A 20,683-nucleotide genomic window follows, 5' to 3' on the forward strand; every position below is an offset into this window, starting at 1 on the left:
GTTCGGTCTGCTGGGCTTCGACAGCTCGGCCCCTCCCTCCCTTGTCTCCATTGCAACCACCATCAAAACTGCCAACGCAACCCCGGACTTTTTGCAATCGCCGAGCTCTCACAGGGCAAGAATTGGAGGGAGCTAGTGAAAGTCATCATGCCCCCTTCCTCATCAGAACAAAAGCCATACCGAAAGAGGGTGACCACTGGCTGGGCAGATTGCTCCCCCGCATTTTCTGCCGACGGGCGGAAGGCCGGAACCATGGCGGGGGAGGGGACGTGTTATACGCGGGACGTCGTTTAGCCTCATCATCCATACTATGCGATCACCTAGTAACCCTGTTCCTCACAGCTGTGCCCATCTGTCATGAGAGAAGCAGAAAACAATCGTCCCGAATAAACTCTTTTGAAAGTACTTGAGACTAATCGAACAGCTGAGCTTATGCACAAAGGTCTCAGCGGTAAGCCTCCTTCGAGTAGTCCCCCCTCCGCCCATTCACAGGAACTTGCAAGGGGAAGGTGACAACGGCCGTTATTCAAAAGGTTGTAATAAACATTTTCAGCGTCGAACTGGAAACCGAATGGTTTGTCGTACAGACAGACTTTCTCGGTAAGGATGTGTCGGGGAGTGTTTGCGGTCAAGGAGGGGGGGGGAGCGAGCAAAAGATCGGCTCAGGTGGGGGTGGGTCCGTTGGGTTTCTTCTTGTTGCTGCTGCTGCTGCTACTGTGACTTGTAGTTTACCACAACTTCCTACACCAATATGTCTATTATTGGGGGGATACATCCAAGCGACATTGAATCAAAGTCATAGCATATGTGCCTCTGTAACTGATGCATCTGCCGCATATAGTACCAGGTATTTGTGTGTTCCAGGTCCAGTTCCAATTATGATCCAATTCCTACCTGTCCATCGCACTCTGTAGCTGCTTATGTTGCGAATACGGCAAAACATAGGATGAGTTGAACTCAACTCATTGGGAATATCAATCTGACCAAAACTCTTCCAGGCCTCACCTTGTTCTACTTCATCCCATCGGATCTAGTCCACGGTAAACGGAACAATAAGATCAGAACCCTACTGCTCGCGCGAACCCACATGGAACCCTCGGCACCCGCGTAAGGCACTCTGCCGCAATCATTACCCCGCCCTTTTCTTCGGCTCCTTGGTGCGCATGCCGGCCCCAATCTGGTCCCGACCTTACCCCGCCCCGACACCGGAATTCCGATACAAAGCTCCGGAGTTCCTTTACAACACAGAGCTCGTCGGGACCGAACAAGGCCGCGCTCACTGGCACACTCACACCGCACTCATCACCCCTTACTTTTGCCGATCGAAAAAAAATTCAACAGGAACTAGGGGGGAAAAGAAGAGAAAAAAAGGAAAAACAGAACACTCTCAGAAACCATGTCTCCAATCCCAACCGCCCTCATCACAGCAGGCAGCGCAGGCCTCGGCGCCGCGACAGCCAAACTCTTCGCCCGCAACGGCTACAGCGTCGTCATAAACTACGCGAACAACAGCGACCGCGCGGACGCCCTGGTCAAGGAACTCGAGTCCCTCTCGTCCACCTCCCCTTCTTCCACAGAAGGAGGCCAAAGGCAGCGCTTCCACGCCATCAAAGCGGACCTCTCCTCCCGCGCCGAGACCTCCGCTCTCGTCGAGAGCGCGGCCGACGCCCTCGGCGGCCGCCTCGACGTCCTCTTCTCCAACGGCGGCTGGACGAGGCTCCGCGACATCGCGGACCTCGACGACAACGTCGACGAGGACGACTGGGACCGCTGCTTCAACATGAATGTGAAGTCGCACCTGTTCCTCATGCACGCCGCGCGGCCGTACCTCGACGAGGCCGAGGGCGCGTTCATCACGACGGCGTCGCTGGCCGGTGTCAAAGTCAGCGGGAGTTCACTGGTAAAACATTCTTTTCTTTGCAATCTCGTTTCTCTCCATCTCTCTCCTGGTCCTCGCCATCTCTGCTGCCCAATATCGTATGGGCGCAGGAAGCAAGCAAGGCAAGGCAAGGCGGATTCTCTAACACGATATGCAAAAACAACATAGGCCTACGCCGTCACGAAAGCAGCCCAGATCCACCTCGTAAAAGGCCTCGCGTTAGCAGCGGGCCCGAGAATAAGAGTAAACAGCGTCTCTCCAGGCCTCATGTTGACGGTATGTTACACAATCCCCACCCTTCCCCTTCCCCATCACTCCAACCCTCATACCTTACCCTTATCTCTGCCCCCCCCCCCCCCCCCCCCCCCACCCCCCCCCCCCCCCCCCCCCCCCCCCCCCCCCCCCCCCCCCCCCCCCCCCCTCCTCCCCCCCCCCCCCCCCCCCCCCCCCCCCCTTGTCTATCTCATCCAACTACATACGTATCACGGCAAGACACATCCGTGAAAAGACAGAAACAGACATGCTCACTGCATACCCACCGTTCCGCGTGTATAGGAATGGGGCCTACAGTTCCCGCAAGAGAAACAACAGGCCGCCCGGGACAGGACGCCGCTCAAGCGCCTCGCCACGGTCGACGATGTGGCCGACCAGGTGCTGTGCTTCGCCAGGAGCAGGAGCGTCACCGGCGCTAACGCCGTCATTGACGGGGGGCTCAGTATTTGAGAGAGAGAGAGAGAGAGAGAGAGAGAGCGAGCGGGAAGGGGGGTTTAACGGAGTACGGTCCACGAATATTTGGACGGAGTATGGATTCCTCTTTAAGAGAAGACGAGGTCACGAGGGAGAGAAACAGAGGTCACAGAGAGAGAAAGCCTGAGAGAGAGAGTCTGGGACAGAGCCTGGCACATACGGATACATGGGTACTAATAGCCCACACACCCCGTCGCCCGTGAAAGCCAGCCACGCAAGAACTAGGGATGATGATAAAGTTTTACTCATCATTGACTCAGGGTCCAAAAGGGCAGAAAGGAAAAAAAAAAACGGCCACCACCACTTTGGCTAGGCAGCCAGATTAGTTGAAGCGAGCCACTGAGGAACCACTGAGCAAGTTTATTTTCAAGGAAAACACAAGAAAGTATGATCAAAAATCTGTATGAAATGGCCTGTTCAAGGGGTCCAGGAACGGGGCTGTTGCGAGCTGCTCAGAGCTGAGATTGGGCGAGAGACATGTCGTTAAACCTGTCCGCGGCCTTGCTTGCCCCCCCACCCCGCTTGCCTGGGCGGCGCTGGTGTCGGGAATGAGGGACCCAGCTCCTCCCACATCCCGAAGAGCCAAGGTGGGCTGGGCACGCCCTGGGCTTGCGTATTGGTGCAACGAATGGGGGGAGGCCAAAGCAAGACCAGGAGGAATTACGGATAGGAAAAAAAAAAGAACGAAGGAGGAACCTTAAAGCTTGTAAAAGGCGCTTGCCCTTCCTCTTATTTTTGCTGTGCTCTTCTTTTCCCGTCATAATATGAAAACTCAATTCTTATAAGTACCGAAACGCCTTGCTATACGTGTGCTGCCGTGAAGGTATCGGTGTGGGATGGGTACAAGAAAACTACAACTTCGTCCGGTCTCTTCTCTTTCTCTCTCTCCTCCTCTCTCCATCGTCTCTTTTCTTATTCCCCTACCTCCCTGTCTTCGTTCCAATGGATATACCGGATGATCGGCCACTTCCACGACTCGTGTCGTATCGCCTTGCCCCAGACGAATAACGGCACCCACAGGACCAAGACGGCAGATGCGATGCCCGCCATGGCCCCAAAGGCATTGTCGTACCCTGCCTTTTCAACCCAGGTATTGGTGTAGAAGGACAACAGGAAGCCAAAGAGTGCTGCAGCAAGACAAGGACCAGAGTCAGCTTTACATGCCGGACAAAAAGAGGGATGCCAAGAGTCGGACGCCCACTTACACTTGAAGCCCATGACGGCCAGGGTGATTTCGCCGGCGACGGGCCGGTAGGCATCAATCACGTACACGAGACAGATGTTCGTTCCTTGGGAGATGGTGAAGGTAACTGTAGATGGGATGATCAGAAACACCGTCGTTTCGACAAAAGAGCATGGAGGGGTGGGACGGGTAGGAGAGGAGAGGAGAGAGGGGGGAAGGCAACGTACGAAGTCCAAGGCCGATGGTGGGACAGATCCAGTGCAGCTGGCTATCGATGCCGACGCCGTAGAGAACGAGAGCCAACGGAGTCGTAACCATACTGATGACCATGCCAGGCAGTCGCATCTCCGGATCCCGCATCCCGCCGTTTCGTCTAGTAAACCAATCCGCAATCATGTCGCCAAGATGCCCGCCCGCCGGGATACCGAGCAACGCACCGAGGATGCCGGCAATGAAGCAGAGGCCAATCTGCCACGAATCGAACCCGTACGCCGTGTAGAAGGCGGAACCAGCATTGGAAGACACAGCGACGAGGAAACCGACCGTCACGGCCTGCACCAGCGCCGCCCAGAGGACCGGCGGCAAGAGAATCAGGCCCAGGGGTCGCAACGCAAGCTTCAGCAGGCTCTCCTGCGTCAGCGTCTTGTTGAAGATTTTCAGCGAAGAAAGGTATGATTGCTTTGAGCGTCTTGTCGTCGTCGTCGAAGCTCCTAGCGGACGAGCGGGCAGCTCGCCTTCGGACCTCACCGACCCGGGTTTGCTCCCGTCTATCGAACCCAGGCGGTTCCAAGCACTCGCTTCGTCTCTCTCGTATGCGGTCTCGGGGAAGGTGAAGAATGCCAGTAGGAGCACAACGCCGACCAAAGCGGCAGAAACTTGGTAGATGACTCTCCAGTTATGGTTGATGGTGATGAGACTGCCAGAACACACGACGGTTAGAAAATTTCCGGCAGGCTCTGGGACGCTTTCCCCATCACTTACCCTGAAATGACCACACCAAAGCCGACGCCCGCAGAAAGGAACGCGGTATAGAGTCTGTATCACTAACGTTAGCGAGCTGCCAGCCTGCTTCTCTGCCAGAACAAGCACTCACGCCATGATGGTTCCTCTTTCGTGCAGAAAGAAAACGTCAGCGATGGAGATGGGCGCGATCGTCTCCGCGGCTCCAGCGCCAAATCCCATCAGGATTCGGCCGGCCAAGAAGCCGCCGTACGAGTGATCGAAAATGAGCCATATTGTGCATGCAAAGTAGATGGAGTAGCTCGCAACGTAGACTGGCCGTCGGCCAAACTTGTTGGCGAGCGGAACCCAGAAGAAGTTGCCCACCCCCTGGAGCAGGGCGGTTGTCGTGAAGAAGTAAGCAGTTCTGGCGATCGCGAGGCTGAGAACATCAGTATCGGTGGCGGCTGCCGGGAAGAACTCCAAGGCTGTATCTAGCAACGCGATCGAGGGTCCTGCAACGACATTCGTTAGCCGGTCGTCTTCTAGAGTACTCTGGAGACGATGGATTCGAGCATACCCGCTGCCAGAAAGTTACACATCATCATAGCGAAGCATATCAACCCCGCCATGTAGTACTTGTACCATTGTGGCCTAAGCGAGTCAGCTGAAAATCCCTGGCTTCTTTGACGATCTAGGTCGCCAGTCCAGTACCTACCAGTTTAAGGGGTCGTTTGGATCTGCTGATGGCGTCGGGATCAATATGATCTCGTTGGTCTCTGGATGCCTTAAACGAACGTTTCCCAACGTCCTCGCCCGCGTTGTTTCCTCCGCTACATGTCTTGTGTTGCTATCCATTACTGGATTTGTGTCGAGAGTCCCCCGTGTTCTGACGATTCTGACGATGCAGTTTGTCTGCCCTCGGCTCGGGATCTCTGGAAGGTTATGGGGCCCTTTCTCCAGAGGGAGTCTTCTAGAGAAGTCACGGCGCACTGTTTGCAAGCCGGGTGAACGGAGTCGTCCGGAATTCCGTTCCAAGAAGTTGGGGAGTAGTGAGAAGCGGCTACTCCCCCTGCTTGAAAAAGACGAGCCCGATCGATGAAACGGTCGAGTCCAGGCGTATCTGCCGCGTCGATCGTTCAACGTGGTTGCATCAAAAGGGAGGTATAGGCGGGCGCGGACGTGGTTCACTGCTACTACTACCTAGCACTTTGCAGAGAGAAGAGAGACGGCAAAAGGTTTAAGCTTTACTGTCTCGGTAGCCCGTCGTTGATTGGATTCTGTGGGGAAACATGGGGCTTCTTTTTCAACAATGTCAAACACAGATGATTCGTTGGTATGATCTCTGAGAAGATGAAAAAGAAGAGATAACCAGTAGAGAGTCGCCGCAGACGAGGAACAAAGAACAATAGCGGGGGAACAGCAAGTCGCGAACGAGTTTGAAGGGTGACTGATGCAAAGTCTGAACCTGGCGTCGCAGCTCCCTCGAGAACGACAACAGCTACCTTTCGGTAGTCTGTGTGTACGGATACACTCACTACCTAGTACCTGGCGATACCTTGGAGAGGCCGACGCGTGGAGTCGCAGTGATGGATGGTGCGTGAGGGCCGCCAGGAACACTGGATGGCACATCCCAAGAGCCAAAGGACGGACGGGGATAGGCGACGGGCCTAAGCAGGAGATTATCAGGCCCCAACCCTGCTCACCGAATTTGAGCACTAGGGTAAATGAGGACAGACTTGGCACGCAGAGGAATGGGAACAGACAAGGATTTAGCCGCAGCGGCCACTGTCTTATCCGCGACTAAGGGGTATTCGATTTCAAGGGGCCAAGTTCCACCAACAAGCCTTTTGCCAAGCCTTTGGACATGGGCGACCGAAACATGACCAGAGGAAAACCAATTGGTGGGTTCTAGCAGGAACGCTAGTGAAGGAGCCAACGAGGGAGTAAAAAGGGACAGATGACAGATGCGACACCCTCCGAGATGAGACGTACGCAAGTGTCCGTCTTTGCATACTTTGTTCACACGGAGTCTGACGGAGAAGAGAGAAGAGACGGAGACAAGGTGACAGGCAAGCAAGCAAGCAAGCAGGGAAGACCTCGAAAGTCGAGACATGTTCGTCCTGCGCGCTTGCGAACAGACGTCAGACACCAAAAGTGTGCTGGTGCTTGATGATGATGATGATGATGATGATGAAGATGCTGATCATCTTAACTGGGAATCATGGACTACATGGAAGTTTACAATGCAGTCCAGCCGAGTTCCGCCCCGCCCAAACCCGCCACCATCGCACGCGTAAGATCAGTTGTAAAAGGTTTCCCGTCCTTGAACAGGTCCAAGCCTTGCTGGAAAGAGCCTCAAAGAGAGGAGAAGAGTTTGTGCCGCATGAACTAAGCATAGGACCCAAAGTGCCGTTTTCGGCCATCAGCTCCGGGTTATGATCCACGGTGTGCCAGTCTTACGTGGTGAGAAAGTGTGGCTGGTGCTTAATATGGGGTTGAAAAAGTAAAAAAGAGGTAGTACACTAGTCGGCTAGTGTGCCAGAGCCGGCGGAGAGACCCTGGCATGCCGCATGTCTCGTCTAGGAGACGCGCAACGCGCTCCCCACGCAATATCTGTGAAGGGATATGTTGCCGTGGACACTAGACAACCGTCAGTAAACACTCCATAGTAATGCTTCTCGACCGTGAAGGCCGGGCAAAAGAAAAGCCTCTAGAGGCCGCTCATGTGGTTCTTGACGGATCCCGCCAGCCTCGCTTGCGGGCAGTGCACTGCATATGCATCTACGACGCTCGGAGAGTGCCGTTCCTGGAATGTGTCAACGACATGCAGAGCCGTTATCTCTTCGTTCGTGGGCCGAGGTCGACAAGGCAGGCTTGGATGATGTTAGAGTCCCAGACTCCAGAGATGTCGGATGTGAGGGCCGAGGCGGGTAGGCGAGGGTTGACCAGTTGAGCGGTATACAACTATGGATCTCAGAGGAGTGGACTTGCATGCGCCAGTCGCTCCGTGATGCCTCATTCTTCTCTTCCTCCACACGGCTCTTGTGTATGGCCAGGCGATGGACCAATTTCATGGGCTCGTATTCTGGTGATTAGAGTAAGGAGTGTTTCAACATGACGTTTCTCCCATCTGACTTACAACAAATAGAGTAAGGGCATGGGCATCGTCGGTTGAAGTTTACCATGTTTCCATATTTGGGCCCTGATCGTTGGCGCCGGCGGGTTAAAAGTTGAAACAACGTGAACTCGTCATGGCCCTATATGTGATGGAGCCATGTGAATAAAGACGCGTTTGCTTTTGTTCAGCTTGCCCCAGATGCCCCGTCAGGTAAGGCAGAATTCAAGCTTCATGCCACGGGTCCATCGACGGTCAAGATATTAGGGTTGCCGGGATATGTTTGACGAGGCTTAAAGGGAGGGGAGGGGCAGGCAGGCTTTCGTCATCCTGCGACTGGCAGACCGCAGAAGCAGCAAACACACCAGACACGGCGGGCTGTCATCTGAAGTTGTGAGTGTCTGGAGTAGTGCGCGCCAATGAGTGGACGAGTTGATGATAGTCGAGACCAAGAGCAGAAGAAGAAGTGTGGTCAAATTCCGCCCGCAGTGTTGGCGCAAGTGGAGGAGACGACGTGGAATCAGAGATGCAGCAATCAGATGCAGGGTGAGGGAGGATGGTGTGGGGCCTCTCCGCCGACAGGAGTACGTATCTACTTTACAATCTTGCCTAGGTAGGTAGGGACGTAGTATGTACTGCGCAATGTACCTGAGGAAGGCACCTTCTAAGCGTGCGCTAGTGAGTGTACGTACTCAAGCCACCAGAATAGAGATGGTGTACTTAACCTTGCTAAGGTCTAGCTAGCGCAGACAAGTACCGCGGCGCTAAAGACCCTAAGGTGGTGTACAAACGAACAGGAAGGCAGGGTACCTTGGACTTATGTCTAGTGCCACGACCCAAGATGATTTTGAGCGACGTGCTTTTGGATGAGGAATTGCGTGGTGCGTAATTGCTATGGTGAAGGGTTCCATTATCAAAATTACTGGGGGAGATCTATCAATAGAGGATGAGTGAGCTCTCCACCCCTAAGCGGGTCTCCATCGGGGAGAACCATGGCACCAAGCCTTTTCGGGACAACCGAACAGGCTCAGGGATGGCACGGATATTAGGGCCTACGTAACGCTCCTGTTCAATCCCGTGCCGATGTTTTCTACGCAGCACTTGCACACATCTGCAGCTGTGCAGCGCAGCGCAGCACCTCACTGCAGAGTGCACCTACCTAAGGTGCCTACCTACCCTCTCCATCAGATGAATCAGACAAGACGGAAGGCAGGACAGTCAGTGGCTTCCTTCCATCCCTTCTATTGTGCATCACATTCTCATAAGGTACCTACCTTCCATATTGCAATGGTCCAATCAACATCTTTGAGTATCTAATCTTCTGATAATGTCTAGAGTCTAGACGCCTTGTTCTTGGGAGGGAAAGACATGCCATCTGCATCCCGTCTGCATCTTCTGTTTTCATCAACCGCCGGAATCCCACCTGAGGCACGGAGTACTCAACATGTCTCTTCCCTCCACTTGGCACCGGACTCTGGACTCTGGACGACTGACGAGCACCACCCTGTCACCTGTGCCTCTCTGAACTCCGCGTCTGGAGTCCCTTGGAAGTCTGGTTACTGGTCACTGATGTTTTCTCATGGGGAACTGCTGGGGCCGCTACGGGGATCCCTGGGCCGCCGAGTCCCCGATGTCTACTTTGTGTGCTACAGTTTCCGCCCATCGCGTGCACAACATTTTCAACTCTTCAAGTATCCCAGTACCTCAACTACCTAGAACACCAGCAAGGACAAAAAGGTATCTGTACCTTATCTGCGGATACTAGGTAACCGCAGTCGCAGCACCGTCTTGCGCCAGCTCCTGCGCCTGGCAAGTCATTATCCATCCCATCACGCTGCACCGAGCTGCATAGATGCAGGGCTTTGCTTCTCCGTCCACGGCGAGCGGAGAGGAAGTTTCCGCCGCTCGATTCCTCACTCCACTCGTCAATTTGCTTTTCCTGGTCAAGACGCATCCTCATGGAGACTTGCGATCTCATCCTGTGCGGCGGTGAATGCGGTCCATCCCGTCAAGTCAGTTGTCACTGTGAATAGGCAGGAAGACCACCGCAGTTTTGTCTGGCCAAGCCGGCTAGGCATTTCGTCACGTTCGTCGCGAGTCATAATGAACGGGGTCAATTGACTTTTTGTCCAGTGTTTGAGCCGACCCGATCGGCAGCGCAAATCGATGACTCGCCCCTACCAAGATCTTGGACATCGATTGCCTTTGAGCAAAAAAAAAAAAAAAAAAAAAAAAAAAAAAAAAAAAAAGGGACAGCCGGAGTGCTCCGAACAAGGCCGCCCACGAGGTCCAGAGATGGACAAAGAGGCCACGACTGGAAATGGCAATGCAGCATACGGATATCATGCCTTCTGCCCGTCTCAAACCAATTCGCATCGGGACTTTGGTCAACGGGGGTCGTGGCCAGCATTGGCAACATGTCCATCAACTGTTTCGAGCGACTGCCAGGATGTCCGATTACTTCCATATGAATGGCTCCATCTGCTTACCTACGTTATCCACTAGACGGGCTGAATTTGTCGGCTCGGGATCTTTCTCTGGAGACACGCGTGCGCGTGCGGGATATGACATGCTGGCCCACAATTATATACATACCTACACCAAGAAGCCTCGCCCTCTTCAACAGCGGAGGATTGTGAAGCATCGGTTAGCATCGTCTGATGATGTTGCCCGTTATTCTCAGCCTCAGACTGCTTCAAAATGGGGTTTGGCCGGTGTGTGTATCCGTATATGTGTGTCCTGGATACTCCAAGGTTATCCATCCGACCTCTTGCGATGCCATCTGCCGGCTGATGTTGTCGTCGATGCCAGAGACCAAGACAGAACTGAATAGGACAGGGGGAGCTTCTTCGGATCTTTTAAGGCATGGTCACAACACTTGGTGAACACGCACACGCACATACCGGTAGTCATACAACGGCCCGGATACTACAACAGTCTAGTCGAGGCCAGGCCGGACTCTTGTTTTACAGCAGCTACACCTCTGAATCTCTGAATGATCATTGGCAGCATCAGCTCAAGACACCTTCTTACTCGGTAGCTAGCACCTACCGTCTTCGCGGAAAAGCCGCGACGTCGTCGTCTCAGTGCTCGGCCGTCAATGGACCCTTGCGCGTCGCCTCGGCCGGGATCTAGGTCTGGGTCTCATTCTCCAGTCGCCCTGCATAACTCCAGACCTGGTCGTTCCACCAAATGCAACCAACGCCCGAGTTTTGGGTTTCGAAGCTCTGGCAGCTCGAGCCTTTCCCCTTTGAGGTCCAGCGCCGGCCAGAGGATGACGAGGCCACCCCCGATCGCTGTCTTTGGTTCCTCTAGGGCAGCCCTCGCATTCGACGTGTTTGGCCCGTCAAGCCAATATACTCATCACCAGCGGCCGACGTACTACAATGTGGCGTTGAAATAATACCACGAATAGTACCGTGATTGAACTGACGCGGCACCTTACCACGTCCACCAGGTCCATGAGGTCTCCAGGTTGGCCTTCTTTTTTCGTCCCGCTTGCGAACCGCAGCCGGTACCAAGTTACGAACGGAGTACACCGTACCGTACGGAGTACCTACCTACCTTACCCTCTTGCATAGCGCCGCCCCCAACATCCACGGCCACAGCTTCCCATCCGCGTCTGCGTGCTCAATGCGCCTCACAGACGCTCCAGCAACTGGGCTTTTACGGATACAACCAGGCTTATTTCGACGGACAAGTACCTACCTACCCTACCTTACCTCACCTTACCTACCTTACGAGTACGTACCTTGTCTTTTTTAGAGGAGTCGTCCCGCTCACAGCCTGAGTGAGCAGCAGCTGCTTCCATGTCCCACAGTTCACAGTCCACCATCCACCAGGCTATTCTTTCCCCTTGCCCCAAGGTCCAACCCAACCTTGTCTCCATTACCTCACATCAAGGTACCTCTACCGCTATCCATACGCCTACCTGTACCTTACATGACCTTGCTTTTACTTTACCTTGACTTGGGCCTTGGCTTGGCTACGATTAACTACCACTACCTTACTTGTGCTTGTTCTACTACTACTACGGCTTCTCCCCGAGCTCAACTCCAGTCTCAACTTACCTCGAGTCAAATCAAAGACTCTCGGCAACAAGACAAGTCAGGTTTAAGCTAAAGCCCTCAACGTTCCCAAGAAAAGACGACACAAGTTCTTGTCCCGCAGTTTTCTGGTCTTGGCTGCAGCCGCACGCTTTTCGCTCTAACTTGGGTTATTATTTGGCTTGCACCCACACCGGCCACCAGCACCAGCACCAGCACCAGCACACTCGAAGCACAGCACCAAAGCTCTCCACCTACCACCTACCTTACCTTAAGCAAGCTTCTGCACCTGATCCGCCGCCCTTGGCTCATATTTCCTTTTCGTCTCCCTCTCCCGACAACCTCCCACATCGGATCTATCCTTCCTGAGGCCAGGTTTGCAAAACTTTTTTGCCTTCACAACATTCTTTTTCCCCCCTACCTTCCGTCCAGCTTGCCGACACAGCCGTCGCGCGCTGCCGTTCGCAGCCAACCATCTTCTTCCGACCGCTTACGGTTTACCACCGCTCCGTCCGGCGCCGTTGGCCTTTTCACGGCCGATTTGCCGGACCCGCCCCGACCTTCACTAACACAACATCATGATGGACGGTGGTCACCACAACATGATGCCAACCCGGGGCGTTGGTACCGATGACCAGCGGGTTTCTGCTTCCAACAGTAACACCAACCCCCTCGCCTCCGGTCCTTCTCCGAATGCCACAATAGTCGTCTCGGCAGCACCTTCATACAACCCTAATGGTCCCTCGCAATCCGTCTCTCCTTCACCCGTGCCAACAGCTCAATCTCCCTATCCCACACCAACCCCGGGCGGCACCCAGAGCCACGCTGCTACCGCCAGTCTGTACCAGTGTGCTCACTGCCAACGGCGGTATTCTCGACCTGAGCACCTCGCCCGTCACATTCAGACCCATACTCTTGGAAAGCGATTCGCGTGTCAGATATGCGGCAAAGCCTTTGCGCGCCAAGATCTCCTCAAGCGGCATGTCACCAATCACGAGAACGACAATGACCCCAACAAAAAGAGACGTCGCACCGATACCTCACCCGGTGCCGGCCGTGTCTCTCACGCCTGCAGACCTTGTGCCACGGCTCGTGTCAAGTGCGAGGAGCAAAAGCCATGCACCCGTTGCCGGAATCGCAACCTAAACTGCGAGTACTCATCTACCGAAGCCGGCTCAGCTGCGGCCATGCATCTGCTTCATCTCTCGGGAAACCCGCACCAGACAACATCAACGCCCGGATCTCTTGCCACATCTCCCTCACAATCTGCCTATGATAGCAGCCCCTCAACAGCGTACCAACAGAACCCTCAACATGCAATGCTGCCGCCCAGAGACGACAGTGGCCAGCTGGGACCTGCTCACACCATCAAGTCGGAATCAGGCCGCATACCAACGACAGAAAATGCCATGCAACAAGTCAACGCCTCCGGCATGCCTGTTAACTACGAGATCGGCAACCAGCAAGGTGTCGACATGACCTTGCCTTTCTCAGACTTTCTCCAAAATGTCATCTACACAGGAGAGATGGAAGCGTCGCGCATGGCCGAGGCACAGGGTCTAGCTGTCCTGGACTTTTGCGACAACTCGAATCTCGAACTGAACGAAGTGGACTTTGGCCTTCTGGATCATTGGAACATGGACGGCATGGGAAATACCGGATCCAACCAAAGCTTCACGCCTCGGACCGACGACTCTGTCGATTTGGTCCAAATGCGCCAAACGCTTGTCAAGGTCTGGACAGAATCACCGTGGCAATGGGCGCCCAACAAGCTCGACTCGGGCTATTTGGAGCACCCAAACTTCTCCGTACCATCCGACGACACAAGCAGCGCTGTTTTCACCGAAAGCCGGAAGAAGCACGCGAGGATTGTCAGGGACAAACTGGACCAGTCGGGCCGGGATCAGATTTTGGCAATCGTCTTGTCAACCTGCAAGAACGACAACATCATGAGCCGCGTCGCATCCTCTTTTCCGTCCCTTGAGGTGATGGACAGCCTTATCCACATCTACCTGGCGCAACATTTCTGCCAGACGTCACAATGGATTCACCACGGCTCGTTCTCCATGAACGCCCAGTGGCCAGAATGGCTAGCTGTGGCAGCTTCAGCTGGGGCTACCCTCACTCCGGTGCAAACCTTGCGCAAGTTTGGGTTTGCTCTTCAGGAAGCGGTCCGAGTTACCATCCCGGCAAGGTTCGAGGATGCCAACACCACGATCAAAAATCTCGGCCTTGTGCAGACTCTGATCCTGGGCCAAGACATTGGTCTGTGGAGCGGGAACCGACGCAAGATGGAGATCGCCGAATGTCATCTCATGATTCCTATTACGGTAAGTAGCTATTTTCAGCTGTCCGTCTCCCACAGCCTGGTTGCTAATGCTTTGCATAGATGATGAGATATCGCGGCAAATTCCAGCGAGCATCGTACCCCATGGTCGAGGTCAACATGTCGGACGAAGGCGAAGTTTTGGAGAAAAAATGGAGGGCCTGGTGCGAGCGTGAGTCGTGGAAGAGGTAAGCTTATAGACCCAAAGGTCCGGGATATCCTTGTGCTAACGCATTTAGACTACTTTTCCACTGCTTCGTGCGAGACGCTCAGACCTCCATGACAACACTCACCAACCCCTCCATGTCGTACTCGGAACTTACCCTGCCCCTCCCTGAAGCAAAGGAGCTGTGGTTTGCAAAGACGGCGGCCGAATGGAAGATGCACTATCTCGAACGAACGAACGGACAGAGAAAACGACCACCTTCGATCGGTGATCTCTTCCGGGACATCAGTTTGTTGGCGACGAACCGCCAGCGACTAGATCTGCAATTTGCAATCTCGATATACCTGCATGGCTACTGGGCGCTCATTCTTGAGTATCTCCAGCTGTGTTCCGTCTTGCGCACCCGGACTTGGCTGAACAACTCTGGAGGGAAGTCTGAGGAGGTACTACGTTCCAGACATGCGGAGCTTTGCAAAGACCTGCAGGGCTTCTTGCTGGTCACTTCCGACTGGCACGAGATGCTTTCGACGCAGGAGAGTCTGGTGCTCCATCTTCTCATGATGAACCTGCACCTCTCCCTCAACGATTTACAGCTCTTCTCTGGCAAGGAAGGCGAGGACCAGGCGCGCCGGGTATTCGGTGACCTGCGCGAGTGGTCGCAGAGCGCCGAGGCGCGCCAGTCGCTCTGGCACGCAGTCCAGATCCTGCGTCAGGCCAAGATGTTCCCCCAGGGCCATCTCAAAGACTTTTACGCCATCGCCGTCCACCATGCGGCTCTGGCGTGCTGGACCTACGGGGTGGTCGCCAAGACGAGCGGCACGGGGAAGACGCCGGTGCAAGGGTTCGACCAGGAAAAGGTGTTTCTGGACGGCACCGAGTCGAACCTGGTGCACCGATTCATTGGCTTCAACCAGGGGCGGCCGGTGATCCTAGGACCCATGAGTAGGGCCGGCGCCACCGAGGCGTCGCTCGACGATCCCAAGGCGTGCATGGAAGTGGCCCAGGAAGTGCTCCGGGCCAACTTTCGCGAGTCGGCGGATCTTCACCCGCCCATTGTCGAGAATTTGTGCCTGCTGATCAAGCAGCTAGGCCACGCTGCTTGGGCAGTCGGCATGTCATGATGATTTGTTGTTGTTGCTATTCATTACGAGCCATATTTTGATATTTCTTTTTACTTTGTTTGTTTTGTACTTCACGAAGAGGCGTCTAGAGGTAAAATGGCGGTCGGTTGTATACCCATGTATCAAAAAAGTTACCTGTCTGCGGCTTCTTTCCAAAGAAGGTGTCTTGCGCTTAAAGCCAAGGTTCTTGGAACCACATCAATCTATATTGCCTACAATACCAAAGATGTCTAGCCTTGCGCTAGCTGAATTACAATTATCGTCCCTTCTCATTTATGGTGTATTCGGTTGCTATCCGAACTAGAACATGGGCAATTAAGCTCACCACTTAGAGCTCAACTTTGGACGGCTAACGCAGGCCCCCCTACTGCGTAGAACAGACGGACGTTTCCTTTCCGACACGGTGGCCTTGAAACTCCTCTTCTCCCCATCGGACTGGCCCCACCATGTTGAAGTTCAGCATGGTTCAATGCTGCATCCAGTCTGCAGAAAGACGGATGTCATATTCAATGTCTAGTGTTCAGTGTTCGAGGCCAGCAAGTTCAGCCACGAGCTTGCAATCAATGGAATTGGATGTATTCGAGCATCAAAGACTCGGACACCTCCGTTTGGGAGCCAAGTCACGGTACTGCGGCATCGCGGCAAGATACAGGAGAGCGTAGGGGGGACACATCCGTCATTTCGGAAATACCGACCCAGAGATTGGCGTTAAGCAAAAATGCAAATGTCTTACACTGCCCCCTTTTTCCCCCGCCCTATAGGGCTCTTCTTAAAGAAGATGTATTATTATGCCTCGCGGGGCATCCGTACGGAGTACAGAAGACTCCAGAGTAAGGGTGAGGTCGTGTAAGGTATGTTTAAGTCAATCACTCGCAGGGAATGGTTGACCGGCTTGCCTGCCGGTACGGGAGCGCTTCCGCAGCACGGAGTAGAATATAAAGCAACGCAAGGGAAACCTTTTGCTTTGGTCCTTTTACGGATACATAGTAAACCGACTTTATCCGTGCTTTTTTTTTTTTTTTTCAAACATTCTGGCCTGTACGGAGTACTGCGTAAGGTAATATGTACCTAGATCCCGGTCCCGGTTCAGCCCATATGCCGCGAGTCATAAGATACCGGGATGCGGATCCTTTGGGTTCCCTAATCTGTGAAGGACTTGTGATGTATGCCACTCCTAAGGTAAGTGTAATCAATGAGGCAAGTCATCCCGCGGGACAAAGTGGATATGACGTTCTACTGTGTACCCTAGATGAGTGTGACGCGGGAAGATGGGGGGGGGCTTCGGGGATATCCCAACCTCCATCGGCTCAGACATGAATGAAATTCGGAGAAGAGATTGAAAAGCGCGGAATTGTAGCGAAGATGTCGCGGCTAATGTGCGCGCTTGCTTGATTCGTTGATGGGTACTGGTCAGTAGTAAGTAGTCAGTCACTTTTTCTGTGTCGCAATTGAGTTTTTTTCCCGGTAAAAGTTGACGTTTTGTGACGTTGTATCTCGTACCTTGCCTTACGCTCTGTCTATTCTTTTTTTTTTTAAACCGTGCTTGGCAGGCATTTCCATGAGAGAATGCGAAACCGAACCGGAGGGAAAGCATTCATTGGCTACTGTCATGATTTACATCCCTCCTCCCGTGCTTGTATTTCGGTATGTGTAGAAGAAGGGAATTTCTTACCGAATGCATATTTCCCTGTCTCTCTGCCCAGCCCCCCCAGGGAGTCGGGAGAAGGGAAGGGAAAGAAGAACCGTGGTTGAGACTCGCCTGTTATGAACAGTGAGATTATAGCAAACAGGACACCCATTGCTGGGTCTTGCTTGGTTCGATACCCGACCCGAACGTCATGGGGGCTGGGTGGTCATACGAATGGTACGGAGTACCCCGTAAGCAAACCAAAGATGCATGAGGTACGGATACTGCGCGCGCACGCACATTTGAATATCCGCACGTACCTGGGGCAAAACAAAATCTCAAAAGCTCAGAGCTCTCGACCTAGCTCATACCTTTTCTCCCACCCCCCCTGGCCGAACGACTGGGGCGAGCATAGACGGATGGGGTTTCTTCACTCCTTATCGAGTTCGGGAACGGGTTTGCAATTGCGGGATGCCGGAATTGTCTGAAGCTGAGAACGGGGCTTGTGCGTGAAGAGTTTGCTGTTTTTTTAATATTGGGACTGAGCCGAGTGTTCCGTTCATTTCTTGAGACGAGGCTGTTCGCATAACTAAGTAACAGAGAGAGATAGAGAGAGAGTGTGTGTGTTTGCGTGGGTGGGTGGTGTTGGTGAAGTAAATGCAGCGAGAGTGGCATCGGCTTAAGAATCTCAAACCTTTGATCACCCGCGCATTCGGATAGTATACATGCTTCAGATGAATGCTACTGCAAATGCACCCAAATCGATGGGTTTTGGGTCCCTCCTTGGCAATCTTTATTTTTGGAGGGGGTTGCATTCGCCAAGGGTTTGAACGGTACAGCGGTTTCGGAGCATTTACGTCGAGTAAAGTGTGTCGTAGAATACTAGAATACCTTATTATAAACCCCTTGTGGATGGGACTGCTTGGCTTGTGACTTGATGATACTCTACGTGATACGGCCCGACGTTCGGGTTCGGTTTGCACAGTTGACCTTGCTGCACAACATCAAAAGTGCAGCTTGCTTTGCTAAGTCGACTTTGACGAGCTGAGTGGCAAAACCTATGGCACTGAAGAAGTTGACACGTCTTTGAAAATAGAAATTACTTATATGGTAGGGGAAAATGTATCTCGTGCAATTGCGGGCGATAGCTTGGTCTTCTGCTGGTCAAAAAAAGAACAAAGGAAAAATAAAAAATCAGTCGGTGACGAGAAAATCCGAGAGTGCTGCGAAGCTTGATATTCGTTGAAGTTCCGAGAGGTGAGGTGGACGATCTCTGAGAGGCTTCAAAATTCAAAGATCGTGCTATACTCACCATGAGTTGCGTACAGACTATATTGTCCATCGTTATCGTCGGAATATCTAGTGGTTTTTACACATCCCGAGCCGAGCCGCCTACGGTGCTGCCGAAAATCATATTTAACAGTCCTGCACTGCACAACAAGTACTGAGTCTTCAGACTCAGTAAGATCATGCCGAACACAATGCATCAGAAAGTCGAAGCCCACAAATTCAAGTAGGAAGCTGAGAGTTGGGTAATTCGGTTGGTGTTCTGATACGTACGCGGCCAATTCGGGGCGGGATCTCTCTCTCTCTGCATCTACGGAGTACCGAACAGATCCCGTGCCGACCGTTACCTGCCAGCCGGGAGCGACGTCTCCACTTTTGACAGGACCACGTGGGGCCAGCGATAGGGATCCGGCCGCTGCGGAGTACTCCTCGTGGGGCCATCTCAGAGTGCCAGGGGGACCCTCCCCGGGCCGATCTAGGTAGTTTGTTGGTTCGTGAAGGAAAGGGGAAAAAAAAAATGACGCCGATCCTTCCACCAAACGCGCGACTCCCGCCGTACAGCACCGGGGCACCGAACACCGACGACAGGTCCTCGGCTCAGCCTCACCAACGTCATCTTACCTTTTTCGAGGTTCGCAAAGGCTTTCCGTCTCAGCCTTCTTTGCTTGCACAACCGTTCCTGTTTTATGGAGTAGTACTCTGCAACATCGGCACAAACACTCATCTAGGGCTCTCTGACTGAGGATCTGTCTAGAGTTGCATGTGCAACAGGCTCCCCACTCGTTTGCGATCCGTGACATCCGGTATATACCAACATCCCGCATCACGAAAGCCCAAATTCCTGCATTTGTCGCTTTCAAACCACCTATTCGCACGATGGAATCCTTATTCAGCGCCTCCATCGAGCCAAAAACGGCGGCGATCGTAGCTACGACCGTCGTCGCGACGCTTTCCTTCCTGTCCCTTGCGCGACTCGGTCTCTACCCAAACTGGGGCACTGCCATCCCTAATCCTCTCAAGACCAAGATTCCCACGCTCGCAAGCGATGAGGTCAAGAAGCTTCCCTACCACCCAGACTACTTTCCCGGCGCCCGTGATGTGGACACGCCTGTAAGATACCACCCCTTCGCCACCAGCTCACCATCTCCTCAAGATGCGCTCCCTAGTACCTTGCTAAGTGATTGACTAACACACACCCTCTCAGTACGGCTCCATCCGCGTCTACGAATGGGGCTCAACCACCGGGCCCAAAGTAGTTCTCATCCACGGCATCAGCACCTCCTGCATGACCCTCGGCCCCATCGCCCACGCCCTCGCCGCCCGCGGCTGCCGCGTCCTGCTCTTCGACCTCTTTGGCCGCGGCTTCTCCGACGGCGTCGGCGACCTGCCCCACGACACACGCCTGTACACCACACAGGTCCTCCTCGCCCTCGCCTCCTCCCCGCTCGCCTGGTCCGGCACCGACGCCGTCCGCGTCGTGGGCTATTCCCTGGGCGGCGCCGTCGCCGCCTCGTTTGCGGCGTCGTTCCCGCACATGGTGGAGAGTCTCGTCCTGCTCGCGCCCGCGGGTCTCATTCGCGCAGAGAACTTTGGCGTGCTGGCGCAGGTTACGTTCCAGTCTGGTCTTGTGCCTGAGCGTATTCTTGCAGCTGTTACGAGGAAGAGGTTGCAGAAGCCGTTGGCGAGTAAGCGATCTAATGCTGTCGGGGACGAGGAAGATCCGGTTGAGAAGGTCGTCGACGTCGCGGCCGCGGAGGTGTCTGGACCCCACGGTGGCAGCGCAGAGGATCAGAAGGTTGAGCGAAAAGTGCGGGAGTACGTCCCCTGGATGGTCGCGCACCACGAGGGTTTCGTCAAGGCGTTCATGTCGTGCGTGCGATGGGCGCCGCTTACGGGCCAGCACGAGACGTGGCGGGTTCTGGGCCAGAGGAAGAAGGGTACCACGGCGGTGTTTATTGGAAAGACGGACGAGGTTATTGATGTTGACCACTATGCCAAGGATGGGTTGCCGTTGTTAGGCGGCGAGGAAAATGTGACGTGGAAGGTCCTTCCTGGGGGTCACGACTTTGTCATGACCAAGACGGAGTATATTATGCGCGAGTTGGATGCATTCTGGGGTTTGAAGGTGCAGTCGTGAAGATGGGTTTTGGGGGAAGGGGGGAATGTGAACATGACGGCTGGGGAGCCATAGACGAAGATGGGTGCGGACAGATCATGAGACGTGTTACTGATAGACTCCTAGAA

At 54.0% G+C, this 20,683-nt stretch overlaps 6 protein-coding genes across 6 annotated transcripts; 5 read left to right on the plus strand and 1 right to left on the minus strand.

The window, feature by feature from the left end:
• Nucleotides 1–1,396: 1,396 nt before the first annotated feature.
• Nucleotides 1,397–2,602, plus strand: CLUP02_05349 (short-chain dehydrogenase; the record flags this gene model as incomplete). The annotated part of the gene is made up of 3 exons (XM_049284356.1): nucleotides 1,397–1,900; nucleotides 2,048–2,155; nucleotides 2,435–2,602. The coding sequence occupies 3 exons, from the start codon at nucleotides 1,397–1,399 to the stop codon at nucleotides 2,600–2,602; spliced, it is 780 nt and encodes a 259-aa protein (XP_049141499.1).
• A 936-nt stretch (nucleotides 2,603–3,538) lies between these two features.
• Nucleotides 3,539–5,606, minus strand: CLUP02_05350 (uncharacterized protein; the record flags this gene model as incomplete). The annotated part of the gene is made up of 7 exons (XM_049284357.1): nucleotides 3,539–3,753; nucleotides 3,832–3,936; nucleotides 4,037–4,725; nucleotides 4,791–4,844; nucleotides 4,903–5,263; nucleotides 5,329–5,402; nucleotides 5,467–5,606. 7 exons carry the CDS (start codon nucleotides 5,604–5,606, stop codon nucleotides 3,539–3,541), a joined length of 1,638 nt encoding a protein of 545 aa, XP_049141500.1.
• Nucleotides 5,607–6,920: 1,314 nt separating this feature from the next.
• Nucleotides 6,921–7,190, plus strand: CLUP02_05351 (uncharacterized protein; the record flags this gene model as incomplete). The annotated part of the gene is made up of 1 exon (XM_049284358.1): nucleotides 6,921–7,190. The coding sequence occupies one exon, from the start codon at nucleotides 6,921–6,923 to the stop codon at nucleotides 7,188–7,190; it is 270 nt and encodes an 89-aa protein (XP_049141501.1).
• Nucleotides 7,191–8,812: 1,622 nt separating this feature from the next.
• Nucleotides 8,813–12,481, plus strand: CLUP02_05352 (uncharacterized protein; the record flags this gene model as incomplete). Its single annotated transcript, XM_049284359.1, has 16 exons — nucleotides 8,813–8,922; nucleotides 8,984–9,015; nucleotides 9,069–9,112; nucleotides 9,202–9,565; nucleotides 9,632–9,978; nucleotides 10,142–10,580; nucleotides 10,678–10,747; nucleotides 10,809–10,980; nucleotides 11,041–11,171; nucleotides 11,237–11,254; nucleotides 11,324–11,399; nucleotides 11,475–11,566; nucleotides 11,687–11,799; nucleotides 11,926–12,043; nucleotides 12,117–12,287; nucleotides 12,358–12,481. The coding sequence occupies 16 exons, from the start codon at nucleotides 8,813–8,815 to the stop codon at nucleotides 12,479–12,481; spliced, it is 2,421 nt and encodes an 806-aa protein (XP_049141502.1).
• A 9-nt stretch (nucleotides 12,482–12,490) lies between these two features.
• Nucleotides 12,491–15,525, plus strand: CLUP02_05353 (uncharacterized protein; the record flags this gene model as incomplete). The annotated part of the gene is made up of 3 exons (XM_049284360.1): nucleotides 12,491–14,242; nucleotides 14,302–14,426; nucleotides 14,478–15,525. 3 exons carry the CDS (start codon nucleotides 12,491–12,493, stop codon nucleotides 15,523–15,525), a joined length of 2,925 nt encoding a protein of 974 aa, XP_049141503.1.
• A 3,790-nt stretch (nucleotides 15,526–19,315) lies between these two features.
• On the plus strand, nucleotides 19,316–20,576 carry CLUP02_05354 (uncharacterized protein; the record flags this gene model as incomplete). Its single annotated transcript, XM_049284361.1, has 2 exons — nucleotides 19,316–19,549; nucleotides 19,644–20,576. 2 exons carry the CDS (start codon nucleotides 19,316–19,318, stop codon nucleotides 20,574–20,576), a joined length of 1,167 nt encoding a protein of 388 aa, XP_049141504.1.
• Between the last annotated feature and the right edge of the window lie 107 nt (nucleotides 20,577–20,683).

This window comes from Colletotrichum lupini, chromosome 3, assembly GCF_023278565.1.
Source record: "Colletotrichum lupini chromosome 3, complete sequence".
Classification (NCBI taxonomy): Eukaryota; Fungi; Ascomycota; class Sordariomycetes; order Glomerellales; family Glomerellaceae; genus Colletotrichum; species Colletotrichum lupini.